The sequence below is a fragment of the Lagopus muta genome, chromosome 15 (assembly GCF_023343835.1).
Source record: "Lagopus muta isolate bLagMut1 chromosome 15, bLagMut1 primary, whole genome shotgun sequence".
In the NCBI taxonomy this organism is placed as follows: Eukaryota; Metazoa; Chordata; class Aves; order Galliformes; family Phasianidae; genus Lagopus; species Lagopus muta.
Window position 1 is genome coordinate 1,694,291 of NC_064447.1, and position 21,735 is coordinate 1,716,025.

A 21,735-nucleotide genomic window follows, 5' to 3' on the forward strand; every position below is an offset into this window, starting at 1 on the left:
TGTCCCGGTGTGGTGACAACGGGTCCTAGAGATGAAAAACGCTTGTAAAATCAATAAATACTAGGAATAAAGCCCAGCTGTACAGGCATTGTTTATTGAAGGTACGCAAATCACTCATTTCATGTCCCAAAGCCTCACAAGAGCTGTGGGTCAGCTGGAGCACTGTCTGATTTCCCCCACGTTGCTTTGCTTGCCTGGCGGCCATTTCCGTCCTCCACCTCTCCCTGCTCTTTACGTTCTTTACACATTGAAGGCTTTTCCCTGAGCCCTCGACCCAGCTCTGCACTTTGACTCCTGGCTGCTCCCTGCCCATCCCCACGCAGGGCACAGGCAGCCCCAGCACAACCAGCACGTCCACAGTGCAGCACTGCAGGGCCAGGAAACTCGGGGGATCGAAATTAGGTGGAAATAAGAAATAAAACGCCAGCACTTTGCGCGGCGCAGCGCTGCAGCCGTGGGCTCAAAGAGAAGAAAACGGGGCGCAAACGGCGCTGCTGCCACGGCAACAGCGCCCTCGTGAGGGGACAGCGGGAAGGGCTCGCACTCCCGTGCGCTGTAGCCGCCGTGAGCGTGAACCGCCCCAATTAGAATTGGCATCCTCGTCGCCCAATCGCAACTCGCAGGGCGGGGACGGTCCCACCTCCCGTCATCCTCTCTGCCAATCAGGCGGCGCGCCGCGTTTAAAAGGCAGTGCGCGCAACCGGTAGCGCCGTTGGGCGGATTTTGGTCCGCGGTGGAGAGGTGCTGTGGGTGTTTCTCTTCCCGTGATAAGAGAAGGATGGGAAAACAGCCCCGAGTCCTGACGTTGCTGAGGATGTTCTGAAGGGCCTTCCTGCTGAGGACATCCTCTCGCTCTGAGCGGTGAGTGCCGGCCCCTCCTGCAGTGCACGGACTTATTTCTGCCCCCGGGAGCCGGAACTGCACGCAGGAATGCCTGCATGCGAGGAGAGCCGCAAAGTACGTGCAGTAGATGGGTGTCTGCTGTGCCGACAGCTAGGTTTCTCACTCCTCTAGCCTCAAAGACTCGCAGCAGTATTTGTGTGTTTTGTTTCTATGGGAATTGTCCTTCCAGCTCAGTGTGACTGGAATACTGGGTTTGGTTTGGCATCTCTTGTTGTAGTGATGGTTAGGCAGGGAAGGAGATATGAGTAATGAGTTACCTATCAGAAATTAGGTCATGTTGATCCCTTTATTATGGTAATGGTTACTTGATGCTCCCCTCCTGCACTGCAGGTATGTTCTCATCTTAAATACCTTGTGGATAATTACACCAGTGCTTGGGCATCTGTGTGTTTTGAAGACCTTCTCAAAAACCTCTGAAGGTGTTTGAAAGGTGAGCTTTGAGCACCTTTATTCCTTGGAGGTTGTAGAGGAGGGCATTTCACGTTACACAAACAATTCCTGTTGGTCTTCTCTGTAAGTGGCAACTCTGTCTGTCCTTATTTGTGGACGTCTTTTCGTAGAGCGATGAGGGTTGCTGACTTTGTGTCTAACCTGCAAATAATAACTGCTGTTCTGTTAATAGGAGCAGGGCCTACGGCGCACATGGGAGTTATTACTGTTCCTAGTTAGAACATTGCACATGAAGTGTACAAGGAAGCAGAACCCCAGAGCTTCCACTTGAAGCCAATGCAGAGTTTTGCTAAGGGGGGAGGAAGGAAGAGGTTTCAGGTTTGGCCTTGCGGATGGACGTCTTTCTGTGCCCACACCAGTGCTTTGTGCTCTTGATGCTGAAGGCAGCCGCCCAGAGCTGGGGAGTGGGTGCACGGCCCCTGAACTCTGACCAGCATGGAAGTCAGGAGAACAGAATGCGGGCACTGCTGATTTTGACCAGTTTGACTCTGCTTTAAGACTCATTGCACAGTTTGAGAAAGAGCGTCCTCTCAGAATAAGAAAGACGAGGAACAGGGTTGAAAAGAAATAGGATTGGTTTTAATTGATGGTTGTTGTTGTAAAATATACAATCAGACTATGATGTTGTGATGTCGTTGGTCTCAGAGCTCCATTAGGAGCTCATCTGTATCCAGAGAGTCGTCATCAATTTCTGCATCGAGTTCTTCTTCAGTGAATTCCATCAGTAACTTCTCGAGGTCCTCATCCTCAGAGAAGTGTTCTTTCCCCACCTCTGGGCAGCTCAGCTGCTGCGCCTGGTCAACTTCTTGTGTGGCACAGGTTGTTAAATGTGGGATCTCCATTGGTGCCACAGAATCTGCCTGGCTTCCCGGAAGCAGTTCCAGACTGGGGAGAACAAGGAAGAGAACAATCAGCACCTGACATTTCTAACTGCAGGTACGCTTTCAGCTACCAGCTCTGAGATCTGTGGTTAACCCCTCCCGCACCTCACGCTCGCATAGGGATGGCAATTCAGTTAACCTGAGGCTGCCTTGAGAGTGCAAGATACCAGCAGGCACATGTGTCACAGTGGGAATTGATGTGTACAGATAGAGCAGTTTGAGTCCAGCCACCAGGGGCCAGGTTTTGTAGCAGAAGCACACTGCCAGCCTCATTGTTTGACTGTAAATGCGTGAAGAAGTCATCCTCTGTTACGTCCACCTGTTAGAGACTGAGTTCCTGCTCCCCATGACATACTCAGCAGAGACTTTGAGTGAGCAATTGAAATTAGTGCAGATGACTTCTTCCTTTGTTGGATTATGCCATGGCACATCTCTAACACTCCACTTGTCCCCTGATCTGAAAGAACTTATGTGCAATGGAAGAAGGGCACTGGTGAAGAACAAGTAGCGGTCATCACCTGCTTGGAAGCTTCAGGACTTCAACGCTGACAATGGTGTACTCAGGCGGGACTGAAGCAAGGATCGCCTAGGAAGAAACAAGACCGTGTGTGTGAAGCAGGGCTCAAAGATTTTCTAAATGGATCTTCTTCTGAGAGAATCTGTGGATGCCCCATTGCCAGAGGCATTCTGGGCCTGGCTGGCTGGGTTTCCAGGCATTTGAGTCCTGTGGCTGGCAGCCCTGGCCACAGTAGGGCAGGAGGAACACCGGATGTTCTTTGAGGACTGCTCCTCCCTTCCTGGGCGCTGCTGAGCCTGATCCCTGATACAGAAGCGCATTGCTCCTGAAGAAAGCGTTCCCTTGAAGGTTACAGGTGACCTTGGGAGTTTTTAGCAGCGCAGCGTTCAGGGACAAAATCCGTGTACATCTAATTGCAACAGAGAATTTCCACAAGTGCCGTGGGAGACACCTGCTGCCTTCAGAGGAAACAGAAGACCTGTGGAACATTTGAAACTTTTACCATTACTACGAGAGCAGTGTAAACCTCTCATATGCACTACTGCTGCTCTTACCATACGCAGTTTTCTGGCTGGAGGCTCATCGGCGTCCTCAGCAGCAGATGGTTGCATCTCTGCTGCTTTCCGCTTCCGTCTCCGCATTGTGGGGAAGGTGGTCTTCCAGTCAATAGGCCTCCCGCGCACCTTGCGTCCAGCTGGAGGAAAAGGAAGAGGTTGCTGATAAGGTGCCAAGAGCTGCACTCAGCAATAGTCCAGGGCAAGGAAAACTCTGACACACAACAATGCTGAGTGGCAGCATGACTGTGCTGAGGCACTGCAACAAGCTCCTGGTGCTCACCCTTGACTCTTTTCTTGCGCGGCAGTTCCTCAGCTTTGTCGTCCTCCTCCTCATCACACTGCTTGCGCTTTTGCGCAGCGGGGCCATGGGAGGAAGATGGGATGTCACCTGCAGAGAACAGTCCAGGAGAGAACAATCAGAACATGGGAGTAGAAAGGCAGCGCCTGAAACCCAGATGCCTGTTCAGTATCTGTACCTCCTTCTGCTGCCGTGTCAACCTCAGTCTGGTTCTCCAGACTTTCTGCAGGGCTGCAGTTCAGAGGAAGGCTTGTGTCAGCTTCTGGCAGAAAGGAGACAAGAAATAATTGAAGAGCATCTCTTTGGAGGAAGGTTTCAGCACACCAAGCCACAAGCTTCCAATTTTCAAGCATAGTTTCTTGTGTTTGCCTTTCCCCTGCTCAAATGTTGTGCCATTTCTGCAGTCGGCACAGACCTGCAATGCATTGACCTCTCTCCAGAAAACACCCACCCCTATTCTGACAGCCAAAACACAAACCAATATTTCACTTATCACCACTCTTCCCTGCTCTCCCCAATGAATGTTACCTGACATCCTGCACCTGCTCAGAACTAATATTCATCATTAAGTCTGTCATGCTTCATGCCATCAGGAACTCACCGTCACTTGGTGGTACGGTCGGTCCGTTCCCACCGCGTTCCTTCAAGTGAAGAAAACGGCAGTGGGCTTTCTGACAGCCTCCCGGCTGATTCTCCCAATAGCAGGGAACCGCACTGCGCTGCTTCTGAAGAGAGAAGGAAAGGAAGGGTCATGGAAACAGGCAGAGGAGGTTCGCAGAGAGATGCAGCGCTGCAGGTCGTGCATGAGGGAGGTGGAGAGCTCATCTTCAGGCAAACACTCACTTCAATTTTCATGTGTCGGAACTTGCAGTCGTTGCGGAAACAGCAGCCCTGTATCCACAGTCGGCAGACTCGTTCACTCCCCAGAGCCGCCTCACAGTGGCGGAAGGGACATCTGTCTCCCTGTGAGCAAAAGGAAAGCACACAGGAGAATAAGAGCGCAGCCTGAAAGGCGTCCGTGCTGTCGGCCCAGGTTGGTAGCAGGGAGCGCACAATGCCTCTGCTGATGAAGGCAACGCATCGCCAGCAGGTCTCCCCCTGCTCCAGCCCTTCCTCTTCAAAGCGAGGAAAGGAAGAACATCCAGGCAAAAGACTCCCAACCATACCTTAAGACAGACGGAGTTGAAATAGTAGTAGCAGTCGTCTCCTTGCAGAGCCATGGGGAACTTCTTAGAGCAAGGATGGACTGTCTCCAAAGGAATTCCCCGCTCTTGGAAGGAGCCGGCTGCAGTCGGGACCTGCTGGGATCCACAAAATGTCCTCTCGGACAGGAACCCTAGAGGAGGCATCGACAAGGGAAGAATCATGAGGAATAAGCATTTTGCAGCTTTCTTCTTTTATGCCGCATGGACTCTGGAGGAGGGCAGTGTCTGGGAAGCAGCAGGTTGCAAGAACTGTGCCAAGTCTAGATCCAACTTGTGTCTAACTGCCACGACTTCTCCCAGCAAGCCCTGTCCTCCATCTCACCACCAGTTATACACCTAGCAGCACGCATTTTGCGTTCCTGACATGAAAATGCCTCCCTTCATCTTCTCCTCTTGCTGCAGCTGCAATGGATGCACTGGTACGACTCCCACGTTTGACAAACCTACAGTTCTGGCTTACCAGGCACAGCTGCAGTCCCTCTCCCTTCCAGCTCACACTCCAGCCCAATGGCTGAGCAGCACCGTCAGCGACAGCGGGCAGCACCCGTCAGCCACCACCACTCTCACTGCCAGCCGGGACGAGAGCTTACGCAGCGTGTCCACACTGCTGCGCAGCGCTCACGGCTGTGGCACTCACTGGTGGCAGCCACGGCCCCAGCACAGTGCTTGTGATGTCACCGTGCTTGTGATGTCACCGGACAGTGCATGTCCCCAGCTGAGCACCCGGCTCTCCACCGTGACTTCAGTGGGGTTTTGTTAAAAATGTGCTGGATATGGCACAGCCAGCGCTCCGTGGGTCATTAAAGCACAAGTTGCACTGCATCAAGTCTGTGCTCTTCTTCCTTTGTCCTGTCTGAGGTGAAGGCTGGGGCCCAGCAGCAGTTTTGCAGGGCTGTGTGGCAGTGGTCAGTCACAGCTTGAGGCAGTGGTTGAGCACCTGGTGGGAAGTCAGGGCAGCTCAGGTGCACACAAACCCTTCCCAGACATCTCTGAAGGGTTGGCAGTGGAGGCAAGGGTGTCTGAGTGGAGATCGCTGCTACCTGAGGCCTTCCAAGGCTCAGCAGCTTTTTTCCTTTCTTTGTGTGTCCACAGCTGCTGCACTTGGGCAAATCCTCGCTTGCTGCAGCCTCGGACTTTGCCACCCTGTTGTTACTGCTGCACTTTGCATTGCACTGTAGCGTTACACAGCCATTGGGAAGGGCCTCGTTTGAGCTGGGAACTCCTCCCCAGCCCAGCTTTTCTGCTGGGTCTCCTTCCAGCCACCACGCAGCACCAAGCCCAGCTCACCTCTTGGTCCAGGTCAGTCCAGGCTGTGCCCAGGTCACACACACACCGCAGCAGTGCTTCTGACGGGCTCTCAAGGATGATCCTTGCCACAAAACGCTCAGAGCTCAGTCTCTGTGTGCCACTTGCTCACTAGAGCACCAGCTCTGCTTGCCACGGAGGGCCAAGCCCTGCCACCCCAGCAACGACTGTGACCTCAGCACGGTTCCGCATCACTCCTGCGGAACATTATGAACCAATGGAAATGTCACCTCCTAGATCCAAATTCTAAGAGACCGACACAAGGGTCACCCAGTGGGGTTATTGGAAGTAAGATTTTAAGAGAAATTAAGAGAAATTTAAGAGAAATTAAAGTGACTCTTGTGCAGCCATCTCGGGTCACCCTCTCGCTCAGGCGCCGCACGATTGGACCCGTGAGATATTGCCTCCGCGCTGCCTCCAGCTTGGAGGCTGGAAAAATTTGAGCTTCAGAATATGATCTTCCAAACAATCACCGAGCGTCTGGATGAGCCAGCCCTCTGGTTTTACGCAGACAGGCACGTCCTGCTTGGGAAGCCGGCCCGGCGAAGGCAGAATAGCTCTGGCCGTGGGCCGCAGCACTCCAGTGCCAGGCGCCGCTCAAACTCCTGGGCTGCATTTCCTCCTGGGCTCCCGCGCACGCTCTGGCTCTCCTGCCAGTTTCTGCAGGTTCTGTGGCTTCCTGATGGGGAGCTCCTCACGTTCTTCTGCAGCTGTGCCCCGACATCATTACTGCCACCTCTGGTACCGCACCAAGAGATGCCTCAGAGTGCATCAGCCTGGACTTCCTGCTCCCATCAGCAGCTGCTCCCACGCCGACCTTCATTCACAGTGCGATCCTGGCCACTTGCAGCACGAGCTGCCCTGCAAGGCAGAGAAAGGAAACGTGGGATTAGCACAAACACGGAAGCCCAAGGCTGTGTCACCACCTCCTGTTGCAGTCTTGGGGAGTCAGCTGCAACTGCAGCCTTTGTCTGAATAAAAACAGGCACCTCAAATTAAGTGGGACCTCTGAACTGAATATTTGCCACAGTCAGAAATAGGCACTGAAATCACTCGCTGAGCTGTAGGTGGTTACCTCGGAATTCATTTCTTTTGGGAAAATATGGGCTTGGAGTTGAAGGATATTAGAAACAGAATCTGCTTCTCTGTAGGTGTAAGGATTGGAAGTCGGAGTCTGAGAAGAGAAGGTTTTGGACTCGTTGTAAGGCACAAAGCGATGGGATGATTCCCCATGCCTGCAGAAAGCCTGATGTGCTGTGCCACAGGCGGCTGAGTGAACCAAAAGCTGTGCTGCCCATTCAGAAGCACGTGGGGCACGGGCATGGAGCGGTTACACAGCGGCACGTGGGATGTGAACGTTCCTTGGGCACCTGTTCCCCAGCAGAAGGGAAATCCCTTTTCTGCCATGCCGTATCCCTACCGTCCTCAAGGGCTGTGGGAAGGCTGCAGAGGCTGTGCACAGGAGAGAGTGATTTCTCCTCGGTTGTTCTGGGATATGATGTGACCTCTGGGAGCAAAGCACCGTAACGAATGTTGCTGTGTCCCAGTGCATCAGCTGCCTGCCTTGAAATTATTTTTGCTACCTGATGAAAGTGATACAAACAGAGCCAGGCTGCAGGCAAAGCTCTACAGTACAGAAAAAGGAACGCTAAAGCCTGTGACACTTTTGAGGTGGGAGGGAATAACAAGTTTGAAGTGGTCTTGATCCAGCTGAAAGGTTCAGTTTCCTCTCCTGTTTTCCTTGCCTTTTGTGTGCTGTCAAACTGTCTCAGGGACTGAGGCATATCCCTGAGGGTGCAAGCACCTAAACCTGCTTTCTTGCGTTGGGGGCGTTGCATGGGAGTGGGAAATGATTCCTGTGAGCTGTCAGATTGTCCTGGACGGATGTATGAAAGTACTGCAGCAAGAAGAGCCACGTCATAACTCACGTGTAACTTGGTGCTGTTCTGTGGGGCAGGATGCCTTCCCTTGCCACTTTAACCACAGGTACGCTGCTGTGGTCTCACAGAAAGCCTGACTGCCAGCTTCAGTGCCAGGAAATGTCTCGGGACTTTAAAGGTCAGCTAATGCACTCAGCACACCAGTCCAACAGACCAAATCCAGATCTTCGTCCTCAGCTTCAATGCCGTTTTCTCATGACTGCCGTCAGAGGGGGGACCTTCTTGCTCAGAGAGAGACGAAGGACATCTGCGATTGGAAGTAGTGTGCTGTAAGTGGTGGTGCACAGTGTTTTTGAGGAAAGTAGTGGGAAATCGTTTCTTAGAGCACTGTTCTGGCAGCGGTGAGTTTGGATGTCAGGGGAAGTTCTTTGCTATGAGAGTGTTGAAGTGCTGGAACAGCTGCCCAGAGAGGCTGTGATGCCCCGTCCATCCGTGGAGGTGTTCAAGGCCAGGTTGGATGGGGCCCTGGGAAGCCTGGCCTGGTATGAAATGGGGAGGTTGGTGGCCCTGCGTGTGGCAGGAGGCTGGAGCTTCATGATCTTTGAGGTCCCTTCCAACCCCAGGAATTCTGTGATTTTCTGCATTGAATGCAGTTTTTCTGATGTTGATCAGACTTCTACCACGTTGCCATGCTTGCCAGGGCAGTCACATGCAAGCACACACTCCAGGAAACAGTCTGCAGCAAGTTGTGAAGACATATGGCCTTCTTGAATACCTCTGAAGGTGTTTGAAAGGTGATCTTTGAGCACCTTTATTCCTTGGAGGTTGTAGAGGAGGGCATTTCACGTTACACGAACAATTCCTGATGGTCTTCTCTGTAAGTGGCAACTCTGTCTGTCCTTATTTGTGGACGTTTTTGCGTAGAGCGATGAGGGTTGCTGACTTTGTGTCTAACCTGCAAATAATAACTGCTGTTCTGTTAATAGGAGCAGGGCCTAGGGTGCACATGGGAGTTATTACTGTAAGGGCATTACTGTTCCTAGTTAGAACATTGCACATGAACTGGAACCTGTTAATCTGAAAGGACAAGATCCACGCTGGCTCACATAATAACCTACATCTGTGTACAGATGGTCACAGGCACACAGAGAAAAAGAGGAATGTGTGGATGTAAAACAACATTTGAGATAGAAATGCTATAATTTAAAGACATAAACAAGTAGGGAAGTGAATGTAAGAAGAGTGAGCTGGCCTCTGCTCACGGTTTCCATCGCCTTGCATTTAGAGCAGACGTTCACCATGCACTGGCATTCCTCAGCAGATGATGACTGTGGCTGACTCGAGTGGGAGGACTTTGCCCCAGCTTCCACTGATAGACAGCCCTGAGGCTATGTCCATCGCTGAGAGGCGTCCCGACCCAGGTTGGGCCAAGTGCTTGTACAGAGCAGCTCCATGGATGGTGCCACCTTCTGCTGCTTAGCGCCAGCGGCACAAACGCCAGCACTTGCTGGCCTCACCAATTCCATGCTGCCCCCTTGGCCAGGATCCAGTGCAGATGCACTGGGCTGTCAGGAGCTGAGTGACTCCACCGCTGTTCATGGGCAATGGGATGAGAAGCAGGAGTCAGATGCAATAAGGGATTGCCCTAACGCTGCAAGGCGCTGCCCCTTGCTGCCCACGGGCAAGCAGGGTGTAGGCAAGGAAAGGGGTGTGCTGGTTGTACTGGGTGTGCAGCTTTTGTTCAAGGAGAAGAACCGCACCATGCCGCGTGAGACCTGAGGGAAGGGGGAGAAAGCGGGAGGTGGGGGTGGCAGCGCTGCTGTTGACACAGGCATAGTCCAAGGAAGCAGAACCCCAGAGCTTCCACTTGAAGCCAATGCAGAGTTTTGCTAAGGGGGGAGGAAGGAAGAGGTTTCAGGTTTGGCCTTGGGGATGGACGTTTTTCTGTGCCCACACCAGTGCTTTGTGCTCTTGATGCTGAAGGCAGCCGCCCAGAGCTGGGGAGTGGGTGCACGGCCCCTGAACTCTGACCAGCATGGAAGTCAGGAGAACAGAATGCGGGCACTGCTGATTTTGACCAGTTTGACTCTGCTTTAAGACTCATTGCACAGTTTGAGAAAGAGCGTCCTCTCAGAATAAGAAAGATGAGGAACAGAAGAGGAACACAAAGCAATGGGATGATTCCCCATGCCTGCAGAAAGCCTGATGTGCTGTGCCACAGGCGGCTGAGTGAACCAAAAGCTGTGCTGCCCATTCAGAAGCACGTGGGGCACGGGCATGGAGCGGTTACACAGCAGCACATGGGATGTGAACGTTCCTTGGGCACCTGTTCCCCAGCAGAAGGGAAATCCCTTTTCTGCCATGCCGTATCCCTACCGTCCTCAAGGGCTGTGGGAAGGCTGCAGAGGCTGTGCACAGGAGAGAGTAATTTCTCCTCGGTTGGTCTAGGATATGATGTGACCTCTGGGAGCAAAGCACCGTAACGAATGTTGCTGCGTCCCAGTGCATCAGCTGCCTGCCTTGAAATTATTTTTGCTACCTGATGAAAGTGATACAAACAGAGCCAGGCTGCAGGCAAAGCTCTACAGTGCAGAAAAAGGAACTCTAAAGCCTGTGACACTTTTGAGGTGGGAGGGAATAACAAGCTTGAAGTGGTCTTTATACAGCTGAAAGGTTCAGTTTCCTCTCCTGTTTTCCTTGCCTTTTGTGTGCTATCAAACTGTCTCAGGGACTGAGGCATATCCCTAAGGGTGCAAGCACCTAAACCTGCTTTCTTGCATTGGGGGCGTTGCATGGGAGTGGGAAATGATTCCTGTGAGCTGTCAGATTGTCCTGGACGGATGTATGAAAGTACTGCAGCAAGAAGAGCCACGTCATAACTCACGTGTAACTTGGTGCTGTTCTGTGGGGCAGGATGCCTTCCCTTGCCACTTTAACCACAGGTACGCTGCTGTGGTCTCACAGAAAGCCTGACTGCCAGCTTCAGTGCCAGGAAATGTCTCGGGACTTTAAAGGTCAGCTAATGCACTCAGCACACCAGTCCAACAGACCAAATCCAGATCTTCGTCCTCAGCTTCAATGCCGTTTTCTCATGACTGCCGTCAGAGGGGGGACCTTCTTGCTCAGAGAGAGACGAAGGACATCTGCGATTGGAAGTAGTGTGCTGTAAGTGGTGGTGCACAGTGTTTTTGAGGAAAGTAGTGGGAAATCGTTTCTTAGAGCACTATTCTGGCAGCGGTGAGTGCATGTGCGGAGTGCGCAGGTGAGCAGACGGTCACAGCTGGGGGACGAAGGGCCAGGGGGGTGTGCAGGTTGGAAATGCAGGGCCGTGCAGAGGAAGGGCTGTATGTTTCTGCCTGCTCCGAGTCCTGAGCAGTCAACGCATTGAGCGTGTTGATCCATCTCCGTGGGATGGCGGTGCTGGGTGGGCACGCTGACAGGGCCAGGCAGGGTCCAGAGCTGTGAGTGCTGGCAGGCGGGGACTGGGGAGAATGGGGAGAGGAAATCTGTGTGCAGAACCATTCCAGGATGGTGTAAAAGCTGTTGCCCAGGCAGTAGACTTTCTGTAGGCAGTGCTGAAGATGGATCCGCCTTCCGATATCCTTGTTTGGATGTGTTTTGTGTGCAGGTGATGTTAATGGTGCTGCATTCCATCGCGCTTTGGTCAGTCTTGGACGCTGGCAGATGTGTGTGTGAGCGTGCGAAGGGCCTTGAGAGCACCGCGAGCTCGCTCTCTGGGTTCTCCTTCTCTCGTCGTCGCTCAGTGTTTGTCACTCACACACGCAGCCTCCAAACGCCCTTCTTCTCGCGCTCGGACACCGATCTCCCAATGAACGCCAGAAGCCGTCGTGGCCAGGCGGGAAGGGGGCGCTGTGCCCGGCCGGGCTCCCAAGATGGCGGCCGGCGGCGGCGCTCTGGCCGCGTCGGTGGCGCTGGTGGCGCTGGTGGCGCTGGTGGCGGTGGCGGTGGCGGAGGTGCTGTGGCGGCGGCGGGCGGTGCGCGGTGCGGGCCGGGTGTGCGTGGCGGTGCTGGGCGACCTGGGCCGCAGCCCGCGGATGCAGTACCACGCGTTATCGCTGGCCCGGCACGGACGCGGCGTGTCGCTGCTGGGATACTTCCGTGAGTGCGGGCGGGCGCCGAGGGATCCGCGCTGAGGCGGGCGGCGGGCGGGGCGCGGTGAGGCGAGGCCGGGGAGCCGCGGCTCTCAGCCTCCGTCCGCTCCCACAGAGACGAGGCCGCACCGCGACGTGCTGAGCAGCGGGGAGATCCGCGTCGTGCCCCTGTCGGAGCTGCGGTGCTCGCGAGGTGCGTGCGAGGCGCGGTGCGCGGGAGCTCCTTGCTGTGTGCGGCGCTGTGCTGCTGCCCGGAGCTGCGGGCGCCCATCGCTGGGGGTGCGAATGGACACGGATGGGCTGTGGGCAGGTGGAGCCGGGTGAACGTGGTGAGGTTCGAGGCAGCAGAGTGCAGGGTTTGGCAGTGGGGCTGGAGGAATGCCGGGCATGGATACGGAGTGGAGGGAGCAGTGGTGGAGGGCAGCCCTGCAGGGAAGGAGCTGGGGGTCCTGATGGCTGAAAAGCCGAACGTGAGGCAGCAGTGTGTGATGACAGCTGGGAAACAAATGGAATCGTGGGCTGCATCAGCAGAGGGGTGGCCAGCAGGGACAGGGAGGTGACCGTCCCTCTGTGCTCTGCTCTTGTGAGGCCCCATCTGCAGCACTGCGTCCAGGGCAGGAGCCCCCAGGCCAAGCAAGACAGGGAGCTGTTGGAGAGGGTGCAGGGGAGCCACAGAGATGATGAGGGGCTGCAGCACCTCCACTACAAAGGCAGGCTGAGGGAGCTGGGCTTGTTCAGCCTGGAGAAAAGAAGGCGGGGGGTGACCTCATTGCAGCCTGCAGTACCTAAAGGGAGCCTACAGACAGGAGGGGAGCCAGCTCTTGAAAAGGGTGGATAACAGCAGGACAAGGGGAAATGGTTTGAAGTTGAGGGAGGGCAGATTGAGGTTGGATGTCAGGGGAAGTTCTTTGCTGTGAGAGTGTTGAGGTGCTGGAACAGCTGCCCAGAGAGGCTGTGATGCCCCGTCCATCCGTGGAGGTGTTCAAGGCCAGGTTGGATGGGGCCCTGGGAAGCCTGGCCTGGTATGAAATGGGGAGGTTGGTGGCCCTGCGTGTGGCAGGAGGCTGGTGCTTCATGATCTTTGAGGTCCCTTCCAACCCCAGGAATTCTGTGATTTTCTGCATTGAATGCAGTTTTTCTGATGTTGATCAGACTTCTACCACGTTGCCATGCTTGCCAGGGCAGTCACATGCAAGCACACACTCCAGGAAACAGTCTGCAGCAAGTTGTGAAGACATATGGCCTTCTTGAAAACCTCTCAATGTGTTTGAAAGGTGAGCTTTGAGCACCTTTATTCTTTGGAGGTTGTAGAGGAGGGCATTTCACGTTACACGAACAATTCCTGATGGTCTTCTCTGTAAGTGGCAACTCTGTCTGTCCTTATTTGTGGACGTCTTTGCGTAGAGCGATGAGGGTTGCCGACTTTGTGTCTAACCTGCAAATAATAACTGCTATTCTGTTAATAGGAGCAGGGCCTAGGGTGCACATGGGAGTTATTACTGTAAGGGCATTACTGTTCCTAGTTAGAACATTGCACATGAACTGGAACCTGTTAATCTGAAAGGACAAGATCCACGCTGGCTCACATAATACCCTACATCTGTGTACGGATGGTCACAGGCACACAGAGAAAAAGAGAAATGTGTGGATGTAAAGCCACATTTGAGATAGAAATGCTATAATTTAAAGACATAAACAAGTAGGGAAGTGAATGTAAGAAGAGTGAGCTGGCCTCTGCTCACGGTTTCCATCGCCTTGCATTTAGAGCAGACGTTCACCATGCACTGGCATTCCTCAGCAGATGATGACTGTGGCTGACTCGAGTGGGAGGACTTTGCCCCAGCTTCCACTGGTAGACAGCCCTGAGGCTATGTTCATCGCTGAGAGGCGTCCCGACCCAGGTTGGGCCAGGTGCTTGTACAGAGCAGCTCCATGGATGGTGCCACCTTCTGCTGCTTAGCGCCAGCGGCACAAACGCCAGCACTTGCTGGCCTCACCAATTCCATGCTGCCCCCTTGGCCAGGATCCAGTGCAGATGCACTGGGCTGTCAGGAGCTGAGTGACTCCACCACTGTTCATGGGCAATGGGATGAGAAGCAGGAGTCAGATGCAATAAGGGATTGCCCTAACGCTGCAAGGCGCTGCCCCTTGCTGCCCACGGGCAAGCAGGGTGTAGGCAAGGAAAGGGGTGTGCTGGTTGTACTGGGTGTGCAGCTTTTGTTCAAGGAGAAGAACCGCACCATGCCGCGTGAGACCTGAGGGAAGGGGGAGAAAGCGGGAGGTGGGGGTGGCAGCGCTGCTGTTGACACAAAAGCAATGTTTAAGGAAGCAGAACCCCAGAGCTTCCACTTGAAGCCAATGCAGAGTTTTGCTAAGGGGGGAGGAAGGAAGAGGTTTCAGGCTTGGCCTTGCGGATGGACGTTTTTCTGTGCCCACACCAGTGCTTTGTGCTCTTGATGCTGAAGGCAGCCGCCCAGAGCTGGGGAGTGGGTGCACGGCCCCTGAACTCTGACCAGCATGGAAGTCAGGAGAACAGAATGCGGGCACTGCTGATTTTGACCAGTTTGACTCTGCTTTAAGACTCATTGCACAGTTTGAGAAAGAGCGTCCTCTCAGAATAAGAAAGACGAGGAACAGGGTTGAAAAGAAATAGGATTGGTTTTAATTGATGGTTGTTGTTGTTGTTGTAAAATATACAATCAGACTATGATGTTGTGATGTCGTTGGTCTCAGAGCTCCATTAGGAGCTCATCTGTATCCAGAGAGTCGTCATCAATTTCTGCATCGAGTTCTTCTTCTGTGAATTCCATCAGTAACTTCTCGAGGTCCTCATCCTCAGAGAAGTGTTCTTTCCCCACCTCTGGGCAGCTCAGCTGCTGCACCTGGTCAACTTCTTGCGTGGCACAGGTTGTTAAATGTGGGATCTCCATTGGTGCCACAGAGTCTGCCTGGCTTCCCGGAAGCAGTTCCAGACTGGGGAGAACAAGGAAGAGAACAATCAGCACCTGACATTTCTAACTGCAGGTACGCTTTCAGCTACCAGCTCTGAGATCTGTGGTTAACCCCTCCCGCACCTCACGCTCGCATAGGGATGGCAATTCAGTTAACCTGAGGCTGCCTTGAGAGTGCAGAATACCAGCAGGCACATGTGTCACAGTGGGAATTGATGTGTACAGACAGAGCAGTTTGAGTCCAGCCAACAGGGGCCAGGTTTTGTAGCAGAAGCACACTGCCAGCCTCATTGTTTGACTGTAAATGCGTGAAGAAGTCATCCTCTGTTACGTCCACCTGTTAGAGACTGAGTTCCTGCTCCCCATGACATACTCAGCAGAGACTTTGAGTGAGCAATTGAAATTAGTGCAGATGACTTCTTCCCTTGTTGGGTTATGCCACGGCACATCTCAGACACTCCACTTGTCCCCTGATGTGAAAGAACTTATGTGCAATGGAAGAAGGGCACTGGTGAAGAACAAGTAGCGGTCATCACCTGCTTGGAAGCTTCAGGACTTCAACGCTGACAATGGTGTACTCAGGCGGGACTGAAGCAAGGATCGCCTAGGAAGAAACAAGACAGTGTGTGTGAAGCAGGGCTCAAAGATTTTCTAAGTAGCTCTTCTTCTCAGAGAAGCTGTGGATGCCCCATTGCCAGAGGCATTCTGGGCCTGGCTGGCTGGGTTTCCAGGCATTTGAGTCCTGTGGCTGGCAGCCCTGGCCACAGTAGGACAGGAGGAACACCGGATGATCTTTGAGGACTGCTCCTCCCTTCCTGGGCGCTGCTGAGCCTGATCCCAGATACAGAAGCGCATTGCTCCTGAAGAAAGCGTTCCCTTGAAGGTTACAGGTGACCTTGGGAGTTTTTAGCAGCGCAGCGTTCATGGACAAAATCCGTGTACATCTAATTGCAACAGAGAATTTCCACAAGTGCCGTGGGAGACACCTGCTGCCTTCAGAGGAAACAGAAGACCTGTGGAACATTTGAAACTTTTACCATTACTACAAGAGCAGTGTAAACCTCTCATATGCACTACTGCTGCTCTTACCATACGCAGTTTTCTGGCTGGAGGCTCATCGGCGTCCTCAGCAGCAGATGGTTGCATCTCTGCTGCTTTCCGCTTCCGTCTCCGCATTGTGGGGAAGGTGGTCTTCCAGTCAATAGGCCTCCCGCGCACCTTGCGTCCAGCTGGAGGAAAAGGAAGAGGTTGCTGATAAGGTGCCAAGAGCTGCACTCAGCAATAGTCCAGGGCAAGGAAAACTCTGACACACAACAATGCTGAGTGGCAGCATGACTGTGCTGAGGCACTGCAACAAGCTCCTGGTGCTCACCCTTGACTCTTTTCTTGCGCGGCAGTTCCTCAGCGTTGTCGTCCTCCTCCTCATCACATTGCTTGCGCTTTTGCGCAGCGGGGCCATGGGAGGAAGATGGGATGTCACCTGCAGAGAACAGTCCAGGAGAGAACAATCAGAACATGGGAGTAGAAAGGCAGCGCCTGAAACCCAGATGCCTGTTCAGTATCTGTACCTCCTTCTGCTGCCGTGTCAACCTCAGTCTGGTTCTCCAGACTTTCTGCAGGGCTGCTGTTCAGAGGAAGGCTCGTGTCAGCTTCTGGCAGAAAGGAGACAAGAAATAATTGAAGAGCATCTCTTTGGAGGAAGGTTTCAGCACACCAAGCCACAAGCTTCCAATTTTCAAGCATAGTTTCTTGTGTTTGCCTTTCCCCTGCTCAAATGTTGTGCCATTTCTGCAGTCGGCACAGACCTGCAATGCATTGACCTCTCTCTGGAAAAAAAAACCACCGCTATTCTGACAGCCAAAACACAAACCAATATTTCACTGATCACCACTCTTCCCTGCACTCCCCAATGAATGTTACCTGACATCCTGCACCTGCTCAGAACTAATATTCATCATTAAGTCTGTCATGCTTCATGCCATCAGGAACTCACCGTCACTTGGTGGTACGGTCGGTCCGTTCCCACCGCGTTCCTTCAAGTGAAGAAAACGGCAGTGGGCTTTCTGACAGCCTCCCGGCTGATTCTCCCAATAGCAGGGAACCGCACTGCGCTGCTTCTGAAGAGAGAAAGAAAGGAAGGGTCACGGAAACAGGCAGAGGAGGTTTGCAGAGAGATGCAGCGCTGCAGGTCGTGCGTGAGGGAGGTGGAGAGCTCATCTTCAGGCAAACACTCACTTCAATTTTCATGTGTCGGAACTTGCAGTCGTTGCGGAAACAGCAGCCCTGTATCCACAGTCGGCAGACTCGTTCACTCCCCAGAGCCGCCTCACAGTGGCGGAAGGGACATCTGTCTCCCTGTGAGCAAAAGGAAAGCACACAGGAGAATAAGAGCACAGCCTGAAAGGTGTCCGTGCTGTCGGCCCAGGTTGGTAGCAGGGAGCGCACAATGCCTCTGCTGATGAAGGCAACGCGTCGCCAGCAAGTCTCCCCCTGCTCCAGCCCTTCCTCTTCAAAGCGAGGAAAGGAGGAGCATCCAGGCAAAAGACTCCCAACCATACCTTAAGACAGACGGAGTTGAAATAGTAGTAGCAGTCGTCTCCTTGCAGAGCCATGGGGAACTTCTTAGAGCAAGGTTGGGCTGTCTCCAAAGGAATTCCCCGCTCTTGGAAGGAGCCGGCTGCAGTCCGGACCTGCTGGGATCCACAAAATGTCCTCTCGGACAGGAACCCTAGAGGAGGCATCAACAAGGGAAGAATCATGAGGAATAAGCATTTTGCAGCTTTCTTCTTTTATGCCTCATGGACTCTGGAGGAGGGCAGTGTCTGGGAAGCAGCAGGTTGCAAGAACTGTGCCAAGTCTAGATCCAACTTGTGTCTAACTGCCACGACTTCTCCCAGCAAGCACTGTCCTCCATCTCACCACCAGTTATACACCTAGCAGCACGCATTTTGCGTTCCTGACATGAAAATGACTCCCTTCATCTTCTCCTCTTGCTGCAGCTGCAATGGATGCACTGGTACGACTCCCACGTTTGACAAACCTACAGTTCTGGCTTACCAGGCACAGCTGCAGTCCCTCTCCCTTCCAGCTCACACTCCAGCCCAATGGCTGAGCAGCACCGTCAGCGACAGCGGGCAGCACCCGTCAGCCACCACCACTCTCACTGCCAGCCGGGACGAGAGCTTACGCAGCGTGTCCACACTGCTGCGCAGCGCTCACGGCTGTGGCACTCACTGGTGGCAGCCACGGCCCCAGCACAGTGCTTGTGATGTCACCGTGCTTGTGATGTCACCGGACAGTGCATGTCCCCAGCTGAGCACCCGGCTCTCCACCGTGACTTCAGTGGGGTTTTGTTAAAAATGTGCTGGATACGGCACAGCCAGCGCTCCGTGGGTCATTAAAGCACAAGTTGCACTGCATCAAGTCTGTGCTCTTCTTCCTTTGTCCTGTCTGAGGTGAAGGCTGGGGCCCAGCAGCAGTTTTGCAGGGCTGTGTGGCAGTGGTCAGTCACAGCTTGAGGCAGTGGTTGAGCACCTGGTGGGAAGGCAGGGCAGCTCAGGTGCACACAAACTCTTCCCAGACATCACTGAAGGGTTGGCAGTGGAGGCAAGGGTGTCTGAGTGGAGATCCCTGCTACCTGAGGCCTTCCAAGGCTCAGCAGCTTTTTTCCTTTCTTTGTGTGTCCACAGCTGCTGCACTTGGGCAAATCCTCGCTTGCTGCAGCCTCGGACTTTGCCACCCTGTTGTTACTGCTGCACTTTGCATTGCACTGTAGCGTTACACAGCCATTGGGAAGGGCCTCGTTTGAGCTGGGAACTCCTCCCCAGCCCAGCTTTTCTGCTGAGACTCCTTCCAGCCACCACGCAGCACCAAGCCCAGCTCACCTCTTGGTCCAGGTCAGTCCAGGCTGTGCCCAGGTCACACACACGCCGCAGCGGTGCTTCTGACGGGCTCTCAAGGATGATCCTTGCCACAAAACGCTCAGAGCTCAGTCTCTGTGTGCCACTCGCTCACTAGAGCACCAGCTCTGCTCGCCACGGAGGGCCAAGCCCTGCCACCCCAGCAACGACTGTGACCTCACCATGGTTCCGCATCGCTCCTGCGGAACATTATAAACCAATGGAACAGTCACATCCTAGATCCAAATTCTAAGAGACCCACACAAGGGTAACCCAGTGGGGTTATTGGAAGTAAGATTTTAAGAGAAATTAAGAGAAATTTAAGAGAAATGAAGGTGACTCTTGTGCAGCCATCTCGGGTCACCCTCTCGCTCAGGCGCCGCATGATTGCACCCAGGAGATGTTGCCTCCAGCTTGGAGGCTGGAAGGATTTGAGCTTCAGAATTTGATCTTCCAAACAATCAGCAAGCGTTTGGATGAGCCAGCCCTCTGGTTTTACGCAGACAGGCACATCCTGCTTGGGAAGCCGGCCCGGCGAAGGCAGAATAGCTCTGGCCGTGGGCCGCAGCACTCCAGTGCCAGGCGCCGCTCAAACTCCTGGGCTGCATTTCCTCCTGGGCTCCCGCGCACGCTCTGGCTCTCCTGCCGGTTTCTGCAGGTTTTGTGGCTTCCTGATGGGGAGCTCCTCACGTTCTTCTGCAGCTGTGCCCCGACATCATTACTGCCACCTCTGGTACCGCACCAAGAGATGCCTCAGAGTGCATCAGCCTGGACTTCCTGCTCCCATCAGCAGCTGCTCCCACGCCGACCTTCATTCACAGTGCGATCCTGGCTGCTTCCAGCACGAGCTGCCCTGCAAGGCAGAGAAAGGAAACGTGGGATTAGCACAAACACGGAAGCCCAAGGCTGTGTCACCACCTCCTATTGCAGTCTTGCAGAGTCAGCTGCAACTGCAGCCTTTGTCTGAATAAAAACAGGCACCTCAAATTAAGTGGGACCTCTGAACTGAATAATTGCCACAGTCAGAAATAGGCACTGAAATCGCTCGCTGAGCTGTAGGTGGTTACCTCGGAATTCTTTTCTTTTGGGAAAATATGGGCTTGGAGTTGAAGGATATTAGAAAAACCGAATCTGCTTCTCTGTAGGTGTAAGGATTGGAAGTCGGAGTCTGAGACGAGAAGGTTTTGGACTCGTTGTAAGGCACAAAGCGATGGGATGATTCCCCATGCCTGCAGAAAGCCTGATGTGCTGTGCCACAGGCGGCTGAGTGAACCAAAAGCTGTGCTGCCCATTCAGAAGCACGTGGGGCACGGGCATGGAGCGGTTACACAGCGGCACGTGGGATGTGAACGTTCCTTGGGCACCTGTTCCCCAGCAGAAGGGAAATCCCTTTTCTGCCATGCCGTATCCCTACCGTCCTCAAGGGCTGTGGGAAGGCTGCAGAGGCTGTGCACAGGAGAGAGTGATTTCTCCTCGGTTGGTCTGGGATATGATGTGACCTCTGGGAGCAAAGCACCGTAACGAATGTTGCTGCGTCCCAGTGCATCAGCTGCCTGCCTTGAAATTATTTTTGCTACCTGATGAAAGTGATACAAACAGAGCCAGGCTGCAGGCAAAGCTCTACAGTGCAGAAAAAGGAACGCTAAAGCCTGTGACACTTTTGAGGTGGGAGGGAATAACAAGTTTGAAGTGGTCTTGATCCAGCTGAAAGGTTCAGTTTCCTCTCCTGTTTTCCTTGCCTTTTGTGTGCTGTCAAACTGTCTCAGGGACTGAGGCATATCCCTGAGGGTGCAGGCACCTAAACCTGCTTTCTTGCGTTGGGGGCGTTGCATGGGAGTGGGAAATGATTCCTGTGAGCTGTCAGATTGTCCTGGACGGATGTATGAAAGTACTGCAGCAAGAAGAGCCACGTCATAACTCACGTGTAACTTCTGTAGTGAAATCAGGTGTGCTCGTGATCAGCAAACAACAAATTCACAGCCAGGCCTTCACTGCAGTAACTTGTCTGATGTGGAAGCATCTATTGACTTCAACCTGAAGTATCTTCTCTGTTCCCATTCAGGGCTGCTGAAAGAGGCAACTTTGAAGCTGCTGTGAAGCTGGGGATAGCGTACCTGTACAATGAAGGCTGTAAGTATGCAAGCTTTACTTGGATCCCTGAGGAAAATGGCACAATTGAAAGATACACAGATGAGCTGATGGCTTAATTATAGATACAGATCAGACTAATTGTCTCAGTTTTTACTGGTACCTACAAAGCTATTTCTTTTGAATACTGATGGTTCTGTGCTCAGATTCTAGAGCAGTGATGTGCAGAAGTCTGCTCTCCTCAGTGTGTGTTAGGTTTCATTTGCTGTCATGCCTCTTCAGCTTTGTCTTTCAGTGTAACTTAAGAACTGGGCAGCACATAGCTAGGTGTTCAGTGATAGCCTGGCACACAGGGCTTCTGGAACTGCCAGGTGTGCCCATGCATAGCTTTTGGATTTGCACTGAGAGGTAATCTTTTGTAAACTTCCAGCTGAGCTCTGCTACATCCCTGGTGTGCTGGGTGAATCAGAAGGGACTGATGGCTGACAGGAGGAGCCTCCTTGCTGAAGGTGACTTGCCCAGCACTTTGTGCAGTGCCAGGAGTTAGCAAATGAACTCTGCTTTGACTGTTGGTATTTGTAAATTTGTACAATACTTCTCCCAGGCTTAGGATCTTATGTCCCCACAGACAAATTCTCTTTCTGCTGGGTCTGACTGTTAATAACATTTGATATTGCAGTTTTATCAGC

At 53.3% G+C, this 21,735-nt stretch overlaps 1 protein-coding gene across 2 annotated transcripts; it reads left to right on the forward strand.

Moving 5' to 3' along the window:
• Positions 1-722: 722 nt before the first annotated feature.
• LOC125700652 (protein unc-80 homolog) lies at positions 723-21,088 on the forward strand. Of its 2 annotated transcripts, XM_048961657.1 has the most exons (4): positions 11,172-11,970; positions 12,224-12,301; positions 13,242-13,382; positions 21,021-21,088. In XM_048961657.1, the coding sequence occupies exons 1-4, from the start codon at positions 11,628-11,630 to the stop codon at positions 21,053-21,055; spliced, it is 597 nt and encodes a 198-aa protein (XP_048817614.1). In that variant the 5' UTR covers positions 11,172-11,627; the 3' UTR covers positions 21,056-21,088. The 2 variants fall into 2 exon arrangements, 1 of the variants encoding a protein (XP_048817614.1); XR_007379987.1 differs by lacking the exons at positions 11,172-11,970; positions 12,224-12,301; positions 13,242-13,382 and adding an exon at positions 723-861.
• The last annotated feature ends 647 nt before the right edge of the window (positions 21,089-21,735 follow it).

Bases quoted from the DNA above. Each gene is read 5' to 3' on its own strand.
- LOC125700652 (XM_048961657.1), top strand. From the start codon at position 11,628: ATGTTAATGGTGCTGCATTCCATCGCGCTTTGGTCAGTCTTGGACGCT. The intron at 11,971-12,223 runs GTGCTGTGGCGG...CCGCTCCCACAG, and splicing joins TGGCGGTGGCGGTGGCGGAG to AGACGAGGCCGCACCGCGAC. The intron at 12,302-13,241 runs GTGCGTGCGAGG...CATTGAATGCAG, and splicing joins GGAGCTGCGGTGCTCGCGAG to TTTTTCTGATGTTGATCAGA.